General features: G+C 41.9%; 1 protein-coding gene across 5 annotated transcripts in view; it reads right to left on the bottom strand.

Annotated features, from left to right (window-relative positions):
* LOC144934126 (pro-neuregulin-1, membrane-bound isoform-like) overlaps positions 1-19,996 on the bottom strand; it is a 496,144-nt gene that overhangs the window by 272,447 nt on the left and 203,701 nt on the right. For all 5 annotated transcript variants that reach the window (XM_078859577.1, XM_078859578.1, XM_078859575.1 and 2 more), the window contains exon 2: positions 8,854-9,019. In XM_078859577.1, the coding sequence (XP_078715703.1) occupies positions 8,854-9,019 (166 nt within the window). The remainder of the gene's footprint in view (positions 1-8,853; positions 9,020-19,996) is intronic.

The raw sequence follows: 19,996 nt of genomic DNA, 5'->3' as shown, positions 1-19,996 counted from the left end.
GTGATTGCTTTGTTGGTTGACAAAATTGAGACTGACTGACAAATGACCAATAAATCCAGGACACATAATAATAATAATAATAATGATAGCAACATTACACAATTGTATACACAGTATTTACTAGAAGGTTTAAGCCTATATATATATTGTTGCACGGATGGTCCTATTTAGCCAGTTGCCCGGCTATTTTACACGGGATATCCGTGGTTCGTGAGCGCAGAAGCAGCAGCAGCAGGAGCAAAACAAAGGTGACTGGGTGACTCAGGGGTCAGAGCACTCTGTTTTGCACCGTTACCATCCTGGGTTCGATACAGGCAGCCATTACAGATTAAACTGGGTTCTCAAGTGTACTGAGTTGACAGTTTCATCCTGATCAACAACCCTATTATATTTCTCACTGAATTTGACGTATTGCATCTCTGATGCTGAAAGATTTGGTTGGACATGTGAAAAAAACATATAAAACATATTTTGTGGATAAAGGAATCTATATCAGTCACTTTTCTGAAGTTTTCTGACACACTACTAGTTGCGGAGTTCTATATGGAAATGCATTTATCTCATGTTATTACTATGCTTGTTTACCAAGGAAAGTCTCACTGAGTATTGTGAGACCTTCTAAGTTGTTACAGGAGGGGGCGATGATTGATATGTATAATCCAAATTGAGCCAATTTATTTTGGTGACGCTGCGTTGGCGGTGGCGTACAAGCACAAATATATTTTAAAAAATCTCAGCACATTAATCAATAACGCCATTTTATAATGACAAATATATCCCCCCCCTCCTCCCCCCTCTCCATTTTCGATACAGATCCTCTCCCCTCTTCGGGGTTCCCTATTGAACGGGACGGCGGAGGCCCATCTACGTATAGACTACTCCCCCCCTTCCCCCCCCCCCCCCATCTGTCAAAGGTTACAACTGCATTGGGAGCATACCAGGCAAACAGTTATAGTGGGTTATAGGAGTTTTGTGAAGCACTGTGATGGGGCTGTGTTTTGTTGCAATAAAAAAATGACAAATATATTCCAGGTGGGGTTTCTTGCCATGGTCCTTCTTCATAGCACATCATCGGATTGAACAACTTAAAAAGAAATACTGAATTAATAATTTGAGCGTACTTTTTCTTCTAATTTTTGCGAATTTGGACCACGGTACCAGTACACAAATGGCATATACCGGAGTATGAGGAGAGACGGCGATTAACGTCGATGAAGCAGACGGCGCGTATTTTTACGTTTAATTCACCCACAGTGATAACCGGGGCGGCTGCCTGGGTTCGAACCGCGAACCTCTACAACAAGCGGCGAACACGCTTACCGCTGGGAGACAATAGGGAAAAGAAACACCGTTAAAAAAGCAAGTGCGGCACAAGTACTCTCTTTCATCTTCTTGGTTCTTTCGGTGAAGTCACGTAGAAGGGAAATAATAAAGTAATACAAACAAAACATAATAAAATAATTGTCTTATTATGTTTTATTTTTATTATTTTATTATTTCCCTTCTGCGTGACTTTACCGAAAGAACCAAGAAGATGAATCCCTGCAGTCACGAAAGCTTTAAATCGAGATTTACTCTCTTTCACATTTATGGTGTGTGTTTCTACTTCCTCTGCCACACGCGCTTTTCCTGTGAGTAATGACGCGCTATCTATCCAACTCCTAGCCACAGATGACCTACAGGTTTTCCAGCTCAATGAAAATTAGCTTTATTGCTGACAGATTTTTAATCCATAGCCTGTAAATACGAGCAAAAAACTAATTTTAGTGATATTAGCCACAAACCTCCCACCACAAGTCTCCTTCAACATGATTGATATTAATGGAGAGAATGTCAAAGCAGCTATCCGCAAAGCGTAATAGCCACATAAACAGGTCCATATAATAACACGGTATGCATAATTAATGATTTGTAATTGGTTTATTTTAGGTCAGAACATGTATGTACGTCAATCAGAGCTATGACCCTCCACCACCCAACAAAGCAAAACAAATCAAGCTTGTCAAGTCGGCAAATGCACCACATTGATTTTGTTCGACAGCAAACCAGCGTGTTGACAAAGCGAGTTAAATTTTGACAATTTTGTACGACGTTTCACTGGATATTACACCGGGAATTGTCAGGTGTTAGCAAGAGCTCAGATTTTGAATATTGGTCAAGGAAGCCTACGCATTAAAATGGATAATTGAGGTCTACAAAACCAAGGCAATCTTGAAACATTGTAAAATCACTCTACCATTGTTCCACAAAAAAAACAACTTGCCGATTACCCGTCATCATAATTAGCTAGTTCCAAACCACTTGTAAAATTCCATAATGTTACATGCAGCAGTCATTCCTATTAATATGTGCAGTCTACTGGAGCAGAAAGCTCCACACTTGCTTCACACCAATTACTTGCGCTAAGATGGGCTATTCACAGCTTGCAAAATATAGGTCAAGTGACCTCAAAAGCAATCTTTTTTTTAAGTATACCGCCAATGGCAGATATTGCATGTGCTGTACACGTACAACATTTTTGACGATCCACTGCTGGATGAGGGCCTCCCTTCACCATCTGGGTCATCAGGGTTACGTGACTGTATTCCACTGCGCTGATCAGTGCAGATTGGTGTCAGTGGGGAGCACAGGTGTTGGTACAACACAATTCGCCACCGCAACGGAATTCGCTGCACTGCCCTCTGTTGACAACACAGCCCGACAGCAGCAGCCTATAGCAGCTGCTTTATTCATGGCATTCATCTATTGAAGGACGATCCAGGCTCCAACCAGCTTCGCTCCCCATGTCTGATAAGATGGGGAACTTTCCTTGGTGAAGTGATAGCCACTGAAGTGGTAGTCACGGCAATATTGAGATGTATACTGGATGCAGAGTGTGGCAAGCGCAGAAATGTTGTCGAGATCGCTAACCTGGGCAAGCCCGACTGAATTTAAGCCCCGGGTATATGGCATTTCACAGGTTGTTGACAAACCTGTTTGTTGAAAAAAAAAATAAGTATGTGGCTGATGTCAGTACAGTACTCAAAATATCATGAAAATATAACCATCACCAAATGATTCAAGTAATTAGCACTGTTTTGCATTTCTAATATTTCCTTGTTTCAATGTTTTTTTGTTTTGTCCGTCTTCGGGTGACTGGCTGATAGGACTGCACACCCATTCAGGAGCTCTCCATGACTACTTTACAGCTTTGCACAAAGTGAATTGCGTCGGTTTTATAGCAAAAGTACATTGGCTGAAAAGGCATTTGTGATCTCAAGGCTACGCAATGGCGGCCTGCTGCAACAAAGCTGTTGGACACAGCAGTAAATGATAGCCTGTTGAAGACAAACTACTGCATGTCCTGGATTATGCTCAAACATGGTGTGAAATGAATATTTGTTTTGGCATCGTGAGCAAAGGGATGCTGTTGTTGTGTAATGGCTAACAAACTGGACTAGCAATGCAGATTTCGCTGGTTAGATTTCCCAGTGTGGCAGCTGACACAATGGTGCTGGTCTCTTAAATCTCCCCCCCCGCCCCCCCCCCAGACGTTTGTCCACCCAGCAGTAATACATGAGTTCACCACGGTTCATCGATCGGCCGATTGCGTGCGGTGGTTAATGTTTAGAAATGCCCACCAACTCTTTCAAGATGTCTGGCCAGGGTGGAAGAGGAGGCCAAAATACCCTCCCGTGAGGCCTTCTCGGTCTCAAGGGGCTCACCGGAGCCCCCTTCACATCGCAGTGAAATAAGCAGTGATTTTCAGGACTCCGCTATTATTACCTTCTACGCTTAGCAAACACGACCTGCAGTGAACATCTTTTGGGGTTGTAGAGAAGAGGGCTTTGTAAGTGGAGCAACATAAAATATAGATGATCTGGTTTATGGGCAATATACCTTAATGCAGAGTGATAAAAAAAAGCATTTCAGAAGTTATGCCACTTGCATGGGCAGACATTCAGTCAATTTCCTTTCAGTTCCACTAAATTATGAAATAAAAATGGAAATACATTGGCACTTTTAAATTGCTCAAACCGGAGATTATAGTTGTAAGTTTGTGCTATATCTGCAGTGGTAGGAAATAGGATGTTTCCCACGATAGTCTTCACACGTATATAGATACGTGGAGATTGTATGTTTCTTTTTTTTCCACATAAAAATAACTAAAAGAGAATATGACAATTTGTGTAACTTTCATGACCCTGTATTTCCCTCGTCAAATGTTGGGGTGCAAGACATGCATTAACACATTTTTATGCGAAGCGAGTAAAAATGTGTCATCTGTAGGGAGAAAATCTACAAGTCAAAGGACACTTTTTAAAAAAACGGAGAAGGAAAAGCGAATTTTTTATGAAGCACATCGTTGTAACGGATACGTATTTTTAACTTTTCTTTCATGCATGAAAAAAACGAGGAATATACAAAGGTCAAGTTAGCACAGATTCAGCAAGTGTAAAAAAAAAATGTTGTTCTATATAGATTCGATTTTTTTTATTCTCCGTATATCATAGGCAGGCATGGAAACAAAACTGACACCATGCAATAATTTCTTCCGACTCCTCCTGCTGAAGAATGTGTTTACAGATGCCGCTGTCAGCAGCAGTAGCCTACAGAGCATGCCACTGGGGGTTTAAACTATTAAAAACACTACAATTTCTGGCTTAAAAATATAGGATCAGTTCCCCTCGGGGGTAGTTCTCAAATTCTAGCTGGCGGGCTTCTGCAGAGTCATGTTACCATATTTACTTGCACTTTTTTCAAATGCAGAAATACAGGGATATACACGTACAAAGAACATTTACAAATTGCGTCACAAACTCTGTGGTTCAATTTGTATTACAAATGTAAAGAAACAAAAAACGGAGCAAGAACTCCGAGAACCTGAGGACAATCTCCTTCTTAGTAATGGATCATGGTGATGTCGAGCAACAACCGTGAGTTTACGTGGAAGTGTTTTGAGCAAGTTAAGTGCGTCAGCAGCAGGAGGGGAGTGCGTCGCTCTGATGCCTCCTTCATATTTTTAAATCCTTTATATTAAGTTCGCTTGCTTGCTTGCTTGCTTACGACCGTGCAAATCTTTCGGTCGTTTTTTAACCCACTTCCCGTGATCCAATCGAGCTGACATTTTCCACACAGACTCGTTGTGCGTGACAATTAATGTTCGTGAAAATTTTTTCCAAAATTTTGCACTTTTTAGGACAAAAATACTATGTTTAATTACCAATTGCTTAATGGTAACAATGCAATCATCTGACCCATAAGTGGCAGCCATCTCAAGCCAGAGGACGAGAGGACTCTAGCCGCCACGGATATAAAGGATTTGTAGTGAAAAACTTTGTTTTTACGGGTTATACTTGTTGTGAATCGGACAGAGTCATTTTGCGTTCCGTGGTCCATTCTGGGTGACCACAGTCACACACCGTTTGGCATTTGCACATCAAGTATCCGCATTTGCTGCTACGACGGTTTCTGTGCAGATTCGGTTCAGGGGTTGTTGGCCCAGAAGCTCTGTGGAAGATCGAAGCTAGGGATATTCTGCGTCGGGTATTTCACGAAGTGTTTGTTTGCGACTTCCACTGAACAGAGTGTGTCGTGAATACAGGAACCCATGCTTAACTGCCCTCAATCTCAACCCATGGTTGTGTAATTTTGCCCTATTATTTTAGGCAGGTATCTTATAAATAGATCGCCCTGTATATTGCACAGGCTAGTAAAGGTCACCTGTGGGAATTTGCATATGGAGAAGCAGGAGAATAATTTTTTTTTTAAACCTGCGTTAGAATACGGTGTGGGGAAGAGTTTGTATGACACACATGCCCCACGTTGTGCCTGTTATTACCACTTAAATGTTCTTTTTAATTAAAGCCAAATTGTAAAGGCATGAGTAATGGTACTGCCAGGCACATAGGGAATTTTTTTAAAAATCAAATTAGATCTGCATTTGAACACATAATTAAAATAAAAAAGTAAGCAAAACCATCAAGATTGTCGTTCATGGTTTGCGGTGTTACACTTAAGTGTAAGAGCTAAATTATTATTTATTTCAGCAATGCATGATATTTTAAGTTCAAACTTACTTTAATATTCAATTGCAAAACGCATATTCACTGAGTCTACTGAATCTGCTGTTGACAGCCCATGCTTGCTCAAATTATTGGTTGTCATTGTCATTAGGCACTAATCTGTTACCTTTATACATCATGATTCATTATTCAACTGTTTAAAATATATATCATATACGGTTCATAGACCATCTGTTTTAATCTTGTAGAAAAAATGGGACTAACACTATTGGTATGACATAACGCCAATAATACTCATAGATTAGACGTACAACCCACGGATTTAGATTTCATTACATTGGCTTTAATGCAGAATATGTTTCATTTTCATGCGTTTCATGTTTGATGTCTAAAAAAAAAGCGTAATGTCAGCACTATGAGATATATTTAGAAATGTGATAATTTTTCATTGCAACAGTGCACTTTTAGCCAATTAAGTTTGTAAATAAATAAAAATTTATATTATTATCTGGACGTTTAGATAATAGTATGTTTTTTCATCTTCGGTTATCATTTCTCCACATCAGATGACATGTTTTAATTACTGGCGCACTTTCTGTCAAAATCCCATCAAAGGTTAAGTGCTCAAAAGTAATGAACAAGAGATATACCGTGGAAAGACATAATTTCAGATTACATATCTGATAAATACTACGTGCTTCTTCTTGGTTCTTTCGGTAAAGTCACGTAGAAGGGAAATAATAAGAATAAAACATAATTAAATCAAATAACATATTATTTTATTATATTATTTTATATTATTTTATTATGTTTTATTCTTATTATTTCCCTTCTACGTGACTTTACCGAAAGAACCAAGAAGATGAATCCCTGCAGTCACGAAAGCTTTAAATCGAAATACTACGTGCTTATCAAAGCTGGCAATTCCAATGCCACGAGCACACGTACACTTACCAGTCTGTAGTGGCATTTTAGAGCACGTACAAACATGACTGGAGTCTCTTTCAGCTTGAATATCGAACTCTTATCGAATCCAAGCCATTTTTAAATTAGAGCAATAAATATTATTTCCTCTCTCAACGCTGCTGGGGCAATAAAGCCGCGGGAGATTGTATTACTTGATAATTGCAGGAGTAATTTGGAAAAAAAAATACTTAAAGCTCAACGGTAAATATCATTGTGGAAGGTTTTAACCACGCTCCGCGTAGACAATATAAGAACAAATCTGCTTGCGGAATTATCGCGAATACAATAAAATGTTTATTTCTAATGCCCAGGGATGATGGTTTATGGAAAAGCAACAGCACCCCCCTCAGTATTTATGGCAGTCACGTGTTCATTTCATAATTTACCAAATGCTTTCAGCATATTTAATCTCAACATATTTTCTCATAAATAAATTGCAATACAAAGTATGCAACTTTCTTCTTTTCATGTTATTTTATTCCAAACACATGTCGCATTTATTGCGTTTATATAAAAATACAACTATGTTTATATCTATATAAACAAACCATGTCTCCTTAGCTCATACAAGATCCTAAGAACTAAGAAAAACCACCCTGCTCTTTAGCATACCTGCCTCCCCGAACTAATAAGACGGCTGCATTTGTTGAAGCATACGAACTATGGACTAGTTTTGGCCTGCATGGGGCTGATCAGCAGAGTAAGGTGTGCTCAACAAATCACGCTGGGTTACCAGAAGCGACTGCTAGCGGCCCCTCGCTCTTCATCACAGGCAATCGGCATACAAACACGTGACTGTCGTCGTCAAAACAATGGTGTTGTGGGGCATTCTGGGAAAAAAACTACGTCTCTAAATAGGGGAAAGGTTCAGCTCCACTGCTGATGGCGGCGCCTCCACTAGCAGGAGCTCTCAATAGCCCCTCTGGAGGGTATTTGCCAGAGGTGGGACAAAGTCATTGTTATGCAAGTCCAAGTCGAGTCGCAAGTCATCAAATTCATGACTCGAGTCTGACTCGAGTCCAAGTCACATGACTCGAGTCCACACCTCTGGTATTTGCCTACTCTTCCACACTTGGCAAGACGACCACGTGCAACCTGCCATGCACATGTGTTCTACTCATTTATAATCAACGTCACGCGTTTATAGTATCTGGTTGCTATACATTTCCACGTGATAAGCCACTTCGTTGAGCTAGCCAGGTTGCTTCTGAGAAAGAGCTACACAGCTCAATGGGCCAATACCTGGTAAACGAAAAACATTGTTTCTTTTTAGGTTTATTTGTACTGCTGGGTAGACAGAGGTAAAGGGATTTAAGAAATGCTCAACTTCCACTTCTAGGGGAAAACATGAATGATCAACTCGGGCATCACGTTTATGTTATACTATTTTCGGTTGCGTGTGGTTACATTATCCCCCCTCCACCCTTCCCCCTCTTCCCTTCCCCGTTAATCTGCCACTCCGGATCGTTGGTATGGCACTGAGCCCCAAGTCTCCTCCAGTCGGTCCCTTATTTGAGGGCGTATCGCGCCGGGTTCGTTGGGTGCTCTCTGACCTGTTTTCCATCTTTGATGTTTGCGTTGTGGATTGGGTTCTTGAATAATAATAAAAAATCAAAATCAAACTCTCAACTGCTGTGCCGTGAGATTGACCCCGACGACCTTTCGGATTGCAAGTCCAGTGTGTTAACAGCCACACCATGACATCAGCATCCCTGTGTGTGTGTGCGTGTGTGTGCACGCAAAGAGTGCGAGTCGCATTGCACGAGTGTCATCTTCTCCAGAGGAAACCCATTGTCACCTTGAAATGGGAATTTCTAGAAGAAAAAGTTATTTGAGAGACGTAAAAACACACACGCGTTAATCGCAGCGAGTTGACGCTTACCTCGCATTCTTGATGCGGATCTCTTTGCTCTTTTTCAAAGGTGTGCTGTCCTTAAACCACTTGTACTCGGGCTGGGGGTTCCCTTTGGCCTCGCATTTGTATGTCAGCCGTTCGCCCTCGCTCAAGTTCTGGGCCTTCAACTTCTTGGTCATGCGTGGCGAGGCAGCTGGAAGGAGACGTGAGAAGTTGCAGTTAGAATGTTGAATGTCGGGCAATGTTGTTGTTGTTGTTAATTTTCCACTATCTACAACGAACAATAATAGAACATTTGAACCGTTCGTAAAAATTCATTTGTGTTTTCTTAGCCATGCCCAAAATATTAACTTTTTACAGATGATACAGCAAGTGAACATTGTGCAATCTGAGGGCATAACATTGTACTAACAGCCTTGGCACAGCTATATAACACACTCAGATGACTATACCATACGATCCGATTTATTTTCTTTTGCAACTGTTGGATTCGAACATATTTAAATAATTAAGTGAACATCAGAGATAAGGCGCACATGATGAAACCACAGCAGAGCTCAATACAAATTACAGTACCGGCACTTTCATAAGCTCGCTGACAAGAATCTGAACTTTGTATTATTGCATATCTTAGAAGGCGGCAAGACAATGGAGAACTCCGATTGTCCCAACTAAGCACACGCATCCCACGTATCGCACCGGTTGAATTAATCACTTCAACACTCATATTTAAATTCAAAGACAGCGTGTTCAGCTTCCGTGCGAACGCACAGATAGAGCTATCAAATGCTCGTCAATAAACAGCCCTTCAAGCGGCATCGACAACATGACCCCGTGTGCGATATTGTGGACAAAGGGTGCTGCACTTTGCTGCCTTTAATAAGCATCTGACATTGGATTGACATAGCATGCACCCCCCCCACACCGCCACCCATTTCTCTGAGATAGCGCCTCATATGAAAACAATTAGAAGCCTGCACGCGCACTGTCAAATCAATCAGCGCTCAAATTTATGGTTGCAGATGGAGCACACTTTGAGATGCTCACCCTGTTTTGACACGTGCTTCCGCCTGGGAAACTGGATATGCGCTGGCACTGCATACATTCGGGTTCATTAAGCTATTGTGTGTCGCGACCTTGTCTTGTGCTTGTGCCATTATGCAATTTCCAAAAGCCATAATAACATCCGATGCGATTAAAATTCTTTTGAACTAATTTAAGCCATCGCTGAGAGCAAGCTCAGCCAGAAATACGCCAATTTAAGCATTCCGTATGATTTATGCAGATATGTTGCATTCTGCTAAGGCATGCAAAGTTTCACTCCTGTTTACATTCCTTATTTCGGTGGGTCTAATAGTATTCATAGTAAAACTGCCTTACTAACGGATCCCATGCAAACAACGGAGTGCATTATATTTGATGTATGAGCAAAGCCACCTATTTCTCCTCCAACTCACTTATGAGGATACGTCTCATAATAATTTAACTTAAGCTTCACGGCTATTTTTTCCCATTATCTCAAACATTATAAAAGTGAAGACGGTTGCCGTGTAGGGATAATAAGGTCAAGAGGTGAGAGCAATCCCAACAGGGGTTTGTAAGGGCACGGCAGTGCCATGAATTCCGCCCATGAAAATGTAATTCCGGGCAGAATTCACATCACATTCATGGGCCTGATGTACAAGCAATATTTATTACTCTGGAACCCATGTTGGGATGTGAATTCCCTAGCGAACTATCACAACATTAAGAACAAATATGAATGAATTGGGTTATGAGGTCATACATAGGATTCCATCTGCACACGCAAATGGTTATTATATATGGGGGCAACATAAACTAAACAATAGGTCCGTGTGTAAACAATAATGCACCTTCACAAGCTCTGTATAAATATTGGTAAATTGCAATATGGTCATATGCAATAAATGGTAAAAAAAAAAAATGTCATGCAGGTCTTTGTTAAAGCGCTGCCAGATGAGGGCCTCCCTTGTCAGTGAAGAGGGTTTGTATGAGCATACTTCACCACGTTGGTCATTGCGTTATGGTAAAGTGGGGCCAAGGACTAGCTCAGCCATCACTCGCCACTGATGGTCAGCCATGGCCAGCAAATGAGCTCGGGTTTCTGGGTTCATAGCACAGTGCACTAACCACTCAGCTACTGCTCCAACGCACATATGGTATATAGTACAACAACAATTTAATTCCTCTCGCTGTCTGGGAGAGATTTGATTTTCTAAATTACACCCGCTGATAGAAATGTATTTTTTTTATCTTCATCTCTTCGAGAGTATGTTTTGCTTAACATGTTGCTTAACCTGAACCCAATTAGATATGCACTGCAAAGAAAATCAACATTATCCTCAATGTGCTCAATGCTGTATGCAAGCATTTTAAGTGTTTCGTTTAGTTAATGAGTTAGACGTATTTTATGATTGCATTTTAGTGGGGGGGGGGGGGGCTTTAAATTCAATATTCTATTGCCATTTGCAGCATGCTGCAATGCCAGCACAGCGATAAGTATGCCACAGTCATCCTCAGTTTGTGTCCATATTAGTTTTTTCTGAAGCAGAAACCCGGCTCAGGTTACTGACAGTGCATACAGATTTCAACACCCCCCCCCCCTACCCCGCCCCCACCCCCAAACGCTTAACATTTAACAAAGCAACACACGCCATATACCGTATGAGCAGAACCGTGTAACGGGAAAAGCAATTGTGCATTCAGAAAATCTCTTATAGGTTACGCATACAGTGATATCATTATCAAAACCGTCACGTATCTCGCACTCCGCTGGTGAATAACAAGACGGTAGTGATAGACTGAATCCACATCCACGTCTTTCGTCGTTTAGCAAAACAAAAAGAACCCCGACATGACACGGAAGATGGGTACCTACCTAACACACTTAGTGTTGTTGCTAAAATGCATGCACCGTCGCTGGCGATGCAAACAAAACCCAACAAATTCCGTCGATGCACGCACACGCCTCAAAATGCACGCGAGAGGCTTGTTGGGTTTCAACTCTGACCGTGTTTCACCTTGAGAGGGGGAAACGGTTGCGTTTGATAGAGACGGAAGGTGGCAGGTATACGGGTCCTTGGGGTGATAAGTGGAATCAACAGGAGGAAACAGCCACAGGAACGGATAGCAAAATAGCTGAACCTAAAAAGGAAGTTGTTCTACCCTACCCCCCTCTCCCCCCCGCTATTTTCCTTGACAAAATAACAAGCAAACACATATTGGCACTCGCCGGTTCACCGCAAATTAAAGCTCCTTTTGTATCAGAATCTGGGACGGCGTGCGTCTGCGTAGTCGAAGAGGCAATACAAAAAATACGTGCTTGCACATCGCGTTTCGCAAATGATGCGCGCGTGAAACAGTAACAACACACGTATAGGAATTGCGGTGGAGAACGAGAGAGGGATGCATAGACGACCTGTGTTCGGATGGATATTGAGAGAGAGAGAGAAGTGGGTAACAAACTGTTAAACAAATATGCGCCGCACCGTCTACGCCATTGTAATTACGGACCTAAAGCCACAGGCCAATTGTGGATGTGGAGCTGCTGCTGCTGCTGCACCCCCAGCTGGTCACAGGCAGGTCACAGCCTGAGCAGATTTCTAAAACGTGTGAGGGGGTGGTGAGGGGGCGAAGCGTTCGGGGCAGGTAATTGAATCTATGGATGCAATAATGGCAACGCAGGGAGCAACAACAAAAAAAATACAAGGGAAAAGAAAAGGCACGTTGATATATCGAATCCAATAAGATTTTGAAGGAATGATGCAACCTGAATCGGGTTTGAGTACAATAAATAAAAGGTACTCATAGAGGTAGTTTGTGGTGTTCTCGGACAAATGATGATGGGAATGGTGGCAGTGTTCACGTGCGCAATACATGTATTGCTAACAAGGTCTGAGGATTTCTATAGCACATCTTAGGGTTAAATTAAACTCGAAGACATGACTCTACACTGTCAAGCTAAATGATTGAACGTGGCTTTACTCGAGATGAGCCGACATTTACGGGTAATGGATTTGCCGAGCAGCGTAATATCAGTAATTTAATTAACATCACTGGACACTTGAGTATTCTGATCACGGCTGACCCATTTTGCCCGCAGCATTGTGAGTTCAATCGATTTGAGTAGAGATTACCGACGAGTGAAACATTCGAGGCACTTACAACGAGAACGAAACCCTCCCCCCCGAACCTCCATACCTGACGTAATTAATAACAGGACGTCACTTTAATTGGGCGGTTTCATGTGCTCAAGCTATTTTTTGTTCAAATACCTGAAGGTTGTTGGAAAGATATACGGCAGACAGTAAGTGCCCGCCATTTGAGTGCAGTGAGTGAAATCGAACAGTAGATGGGGGTGTCACCCCAGAATACAGCGGCACTGTGAGCGGATGAGTGTGGGGGCAATTCACGCGCCTTCAATTTTCTCATTTCACACTACACAGTGCCAGGAATATGGAAACTACGTGAGACTAGATTGAACTGTTTCAGAGTAGTTTGCTTCAAATATATATATGTAAAAGAAAATGCAAACAAATCCTCTGCTTTGACAAATTGCCTTGGTCTCCCTTCCATTGGCTCTGCCCCACATAGTACTAAACTAAACATTTATTTTTATTTTGCCAGGTAAGGCCAACTGAGATTTACAGCTCTTTTTCAGAAGCGACCTGGCCACAAATCATAGCTTGACGAAGTGACTTATGCCGTGGTAATTTATAGCAGCCAAAAAAAATCGAACCACACGTTTCAAAATGTGGATGGAAGACCCTGAGGACCTGGAGAAAAATCCACGCAACCACGGTGAGAGAGAAAATGCTAACTCCAAATATACAGGCGTCAGGGTCGGGATCGAACCCACAAACTCCTGTAGACCACGCGAGGTAGTTAACATCTCCCCACCGTGGTGCCCAGTACAGTTAAATGCCATTTTCATCCACTGGAATATCCAACTAACTCATAAGCCCAAGTGATTTTCAGCTCAAATGTTAATTGAGGCAGTGTTTATCTCACGTTTACAGCCCAAAGACCAGTAGAGGAAATCCCACATTACTTTGGTGGGGAGGGGAGGGGGGCGTGATGAGTCTCTCCATCGGACAACCACGTTTGATATCCTCACAAAGTGGTTCTCGTTTTATCGTCCCCAGGGGGATGATGGATTCGGAACCTTTCGACTGTGAGGCCACTGAGACACCTGGCTGGCTAACTAACCACTCATACATCTCCTATACCGGCGCCAGGAGCGTCGTTGGCATATTTACGTCGTTCTTTTTTCCCAGCTGACTTGTTGTTGGCAAGGTACTGTGTGAGAATTTATTCTCAAGGTAAGTCAAGTTACGGCCTTGCCTTCAACCATTTAGGCGAGTTGACACGATTCAGTCACCGATATGTCACAGAGCTCGTCTAAAAAAAAACGGGAAGGGAAGGATTTTTTTTTTGCTCCAAAGCGGCATTTTGCGACAACAACCGGTTCGTTGGTTTGGTTGGTAGGTCCCGTTGCGGGCACAGCCGTACAGCAGTCATTTAGCAATCAACGCATTCATGCAGCAGCAGCAACATGAATGCAGTTTAACACGTAGGCTTTCGCGGCCAATATTACATTCATAATAAAGGTTTTTGGGTTAGATCGCATAAGTATACATTATTCTGGCAAATCGCCCAATGATGCTGGATGTAATTTCCAGCGAAACGTCGTACTCAGATTGTAAATGTTGTGGATTGACTCTACAACACACCGGTGGGCTGAAGTAGTAAACTAATTGGCGTTTTGTTTACGAGCCTAATCCCTTACTGGCTGTGTCGAGTGGTGGAGGGTTACGACACATTTATACTTACGCGAGCTAACCAAACAACTTTTATTACGAACATGAATGAAGTAAACCCAGCGAGGAATTGAGGAGATTGGCAGCTGCAGAGAGGCTGGATCAAGGGTGGTATGCAGAAACTGATGGTTCGATAACCGCTGGCCCAAAAATAAATGTGCATGACATGAAAGGAATGCTCCTCCTTGAAAATATATTCCAACACAAAGGTCACTTTATGACATTCATTGACCACGATGGAGTACCATATTATGCAACTATAAAATACTTTGTTTTATTTTACCAGGTAAGGCCCACTGAGCTATGTAGTTCTTTCCTAGAAGCGACTTGGCCACAAGTGATAGGTCAACAAAGTGGCTTATCACGTGGAAATGTATAGCAGTCATTGAGCTATAACCTGATTAACTCCAACCCGCTTATGTGTTACCCACGAAACTTTATTTTATACTGCATATGCAACATTTTAACTTTTATATTTCTATCTGAAAGCCTGCAGCGAACAAAAGTCTACATTCACATTACATAATCGGCGCTCTTGATTCTATTAGTTAATGGCGCTTGAACTGGGACGAAAATAAAAGACTGCCTAAAGCTAATTGCTTTTTTTTACAATATTTTTTTTACACCGTCATTAAAAATTCACAAGTTTACCGAAGTGTCATGCACAAACACACGCGCGCATGCACACACAGGCACATACGCCGAAACTGTTAATTACGGACCGAATTCACTGCTTAACACTGGTGAAAGGAAAACAGTATAGGGAAAAAGATGTCACCATGCTTCCTGGATGTTTAACAAAAATATCCTGAGCTAATTTGCATTTTACTATCCTTGCTACCCAAATGATTCACTGTTGCCTTGACAAATTAAAAACAATTGGCAAAATTCTTCTCTACCTTATGCCAGAGCTTAGGCTTCGCCACAGTCTAAGTGCTCCCCATGCAGTTGCATCAACGTATGGCACCAATATAAGTGTCTGTTATCAGGGTGGCTGGTAAATGAATACAATGGTATATGATCACCTTATACCATGTTGCTGTAAAAAAAACGTCTGAAATTGCGTGATTTAAAAGTAAACAACATTATTCGCTAATATTGCGTTGGCAGTGATGCACAAGAACAAATAACAACACCAAAACCCTCAACACAATCGTCAATCACACTGCCTTAAAAAAATATATAAAATAGATGGCGTTTCAGGCAATGGTCCTTCTGCACAGCGTGAAGAGAGGCCTCTTACGCAGTGTCATTGATAAATATGTTGCGTACGTTTGTTATTTAGAAATGGGTCTGTCAGATTGATGCTGCTGTGCAAATACTCAGCATCGTCATTGGATCAATTATTTGCAACGGCATATTGTAATTACAAGTAATGCACTGCTGTTATATGTCATATTGCTCCCCGTACATTGTGTACCTCGCCAACCACTTCATTCCACTGGCAGGTGGAAGTTGGGCCAGTTGCCTAAGACCTAAATGTGTCCAACCTGGTCGGAACTCAGAAGAGAAGCAGAGTTGAGCCTGGTTAGTCCTTGGTGGGTAACCAGCACAGCTTGCCAGATTTTGGGGGCATGGGGCTCTAAGGTGGCTAGGAGATGGCAGTACTGAGTGTCACCTCTTCATACATAGAACTATTTCACTCTTTTTATTTTACCAGGTAAGGCCCACTGCACTATATGGCTCTTTTTCAGAAGCCACGTGGCCACAAATGATAGCTCAACAAAGTGGCTTATCACGTGGAAATCTATAGCAACAAAATACTCGAAACGTATGTTTTTGAATGTGGAGGGGAAAACCAGAGAACCCGGAGAAAAATCCACGTGACCAAGGAGAAAACTCCAAATATACAGGTGTCAGGGTCTAGATCGAACCCATGACTTCCTGTATACCAGGCGAGGGAGTTAACATCTCGCCACTTTGGCTGGGCTTTCTCCAGCTACTCTGGGTTCCTCCCACAGGTCGATATACTGTACTCATTCATGAAAGTGGCCAAACATCCCAATGCAGGACCCTCCTCAAAAGGCGTTTATAGAATCAGTGAGGGCATTTTTGGCTAAATAATTGGCATTACCTTGCACCCAAACACCCCTTAATTCCAAAAAATGCAGATGTTTTGTGTAAGTGCAGTTCTAGTTAGTAAACACGGACTACATTGACTGAATTAACATAAGCAAATTTATCTAAAATGTAAATCTTCCATGCAAAAACATTCCAAGAGAGATGATGCAGTTAGGTAACCTGGCTGACATTGAACTAGAATACATAAGAATAAAGTGCAAATCCTCTCCTTTGCACTCTGATCCAAACTTAACGTGGCTTGTGTCCCCTCTGGGAAATCACCGTTCACACAACGTAGGTAACACTCTCTCCGCTCGCGTGTCCAATCAAACTCATCAAGCTTAATTAGGTACGCGGAACATCTATAAATATATTTGGTAAAGCTTCACCAAAAAGGAAAGGCAACTTCATGACATAGACTACTGTACCACATAGACAACCACATCGACAAGCCTATGACAACCTGTTGGTGTATATTGGTCATCCATCTATGGACTATCCAGATTCAACTCTGCATAGCTCCTGTTAAGAGCAGTCGTATTCTGAGTGATATAGTCCTAGACCACAATAATACTACATCTACTGCCCCATGTCAACCCAGAAAATCCTCACTGAGATTTTAATATGTATTTTTTTGTCAGTGTGTCTTGCTAAATTTGGATTGTTGGTAACATATTGTTAACTGTAAGGTTCCCTCTGCCTAAAACCAAGCACCAGTTGCATGATGTACAACTGGATCACCAGTATGAGATGATCTGTACGATCAACAGCTAAACGAGTATAAGAACACTCAGTGCTTAATTTTAGCCGGAAGAGTCTGGAATGCTCTTCCAGGAATTATTTTAGTGCACCCCATCCAACGCACCTTGCAATGTCCTCTAGATACTGATTTTGCCCTCCAATGATTATAGGAATATCACGCAAGGTACAAGTAATATAGGATCATTATGTAAATTAAGCCCAGATAACACGAACAAATGGTACTGGATAATAATGGTGTGGAAAGCCAATAAGGCCGATGGACTGAGACGTTCATTTACATGTGGAGGTACAGAATGGAGTTCCACTTAAATTTCCTTTTGGCCATAATGCTCCACAGTAGCACATAATGAGTTCGCAATGTATTGTTTTAAAGTAGGTTTCCTCTGTAGATCGCTTCCATGCACTGCCATCAACGGTCGCATTAAATTGGAGATTTGGGCTGTCTTTGCCTTTCAGCCCCCATGGGTTTGAGGCAGCTCTTGAAGATCCGACCACTAGGGTGCGCAATGGCTAACGTGCCACTTTTGTTCTTTGGGCATAATTCTCACAATTCCGCCCTCTGGGGAGGTCTGGGAACACGGAGGGGCAAGGCAAATTGTGTTCACCACCAACGTGAAGACAGACTAAAGGCTTTCACCAAGGCCAGTTTGCTTTAACCACCGGGCGTCCTTGACAAACAGGAAATAAACGACCGATTCATTTTACCGTTAGACATGAAACGGTCCGTATTTTAAACACGGCAATGGATGTGTTTTTAAAGATTTTGAAATATTTCAAGTTTATGAAAGCAAGCTTTAAACTCTTTGTTATTATTACATAGATGTACCCTGCTGTATGTGGAAACTGGGGAATATAAATCACGAAAGCTTTAAATCGAAACCGAAGTACAATTTATGGAAAACACTCACATTATTTTCGTCACGTGACATGCTCTGCAATATCCCCTGAAGGTGAAGCAGGGCAAACATAGCCAAGCATTCATTAACTTTAATAAAATGTATAAATATATTAAATTGCTAAATAGATGAATGACAAACATGATTATGGTAATATACTCCACGACTGCACATTAGTAGCTCTTGCATTAGACACCTCGTAAGAGTTGGTGATGTGATGTGATGTTAAATAAGCAGAGTACTATATGTCGTTAAGAAAAGTTTAACAATAGCGTCGATTTTGATTTAAAGCTTTCGTGACTGCAGGGATACATCTTCTTGGTTCTTTCGGTAAAGTCACGTAGAAGGGAAGTAATAAAACAATACAAATAAAACATAATAAAATAATTCTCACGACGTTTCGGCCACAACGCAAGCAGCCGTCCTCAGGTGAAGACCAGGTCTGTCGGGCAGACAGCGTCTGAATGACTGTCAATACTGTGCACTTTTTTCGTATTACAGCCATTTGTCGATCCACTGCTAGATGAATGCCTCTCCATACCATACAACGGAGATGAAGGCCCCGCCTGTTTGACCATACTTCACCACTTTTCCCAATCCGAGTTGGTGAGTGGGTGGGTGGGGGGCATCATCATGAATCGATTTCAGGTCTCTGAGTTCATTACACTGTGCACCAACCATGACAACACTGCTGCGATTCAAATGATGAGACAAATTAAAACCTTGCGTCGTCAATTAGCAATGTAAAAAACAATACCGACACAACGCCTGGGGCCACATTCGCAGGTACGTTACCACGTTTCAGGCATTTTCTTGGTAATATTCAATCGTCACACAATTTGCACGGCGTGGTATTTGACTGCAGTAAAGACTTGCGATTTATAGAGAACAAAAAAATTAACCCGTAAAAACAAAGTTTTTCACTATAAATCCTTTATATGCGTGGCATCGGTTTTATTTTATTATTCATTTCTGTTTTTCTTGAGTAAGAGTTTCATTTTTATCACATTGGTATTTTAAATTAAATATGAATTTTTTTTTTTCCTAAAAAGTGGAAAATTTTGAAAAAAAAAATTCACAAAAATAAATTGTCACGCACGAGTCTGTGTGCAAAATGTCAGCTCGATTGGAACACGGGAAGTGGGTTAAAAAACGACCGAAAGATTTGCACGGTCGTAAGCGCGCAAGCAAGCAAGCGAACTTTATATAAAGGATTAAAAAAGATAGTCGGAGCTATAAATGTTGCCATATAAATACTGCACACTCCTCAATATAGTGTAGTGTAATATATAGAGTGCACAAAATAAACGTCAGTGTCTCACACCAGCTTCCTTGAAATTCTCCCGTGCCCGGCCATCTAGTTGGTACGCATTCATCATGTAGCTCTTCCCTCTCGGCCCCATCCCTTCATCGATACTCCCCGAAGAGGCTGTGTGCTTTGTAAGATGCACGGGGGGGGGGCGGGGGGGTTAGAGAGATGGTACGGCCAGACGACCGCCGTTGGGGCCCTGGGTGGGTGGTGCGGTGTGGACGAGAGAGCAACTTGACCTCGACGAAAAAGAGTGCACAGCTGGGCGGCCTTAGGAGACCAGCAAGCAGTGAGTTGTGGAG

This window comes from Lampetra fluviatilis, chromosome 9 (assembly GCF_964198595.1).
Source record: "Lampetra fluviatilis chromosome 9, kcLamFluv1.1, whole genome shotgun sequence".
Classification (NCBI taxonomy): domain Eukaryota; kingdom Metazoa; phylum Chordata; class Hyperoartia; order Petromyzontiformes; family Petromyzontidae; genus Lampetra; species Lampetra fluviatilis.
Note: the sequence above shows the minus strand (reverse complement) of the source record. Positions and strands in the feature narration are given on the sequence as shown.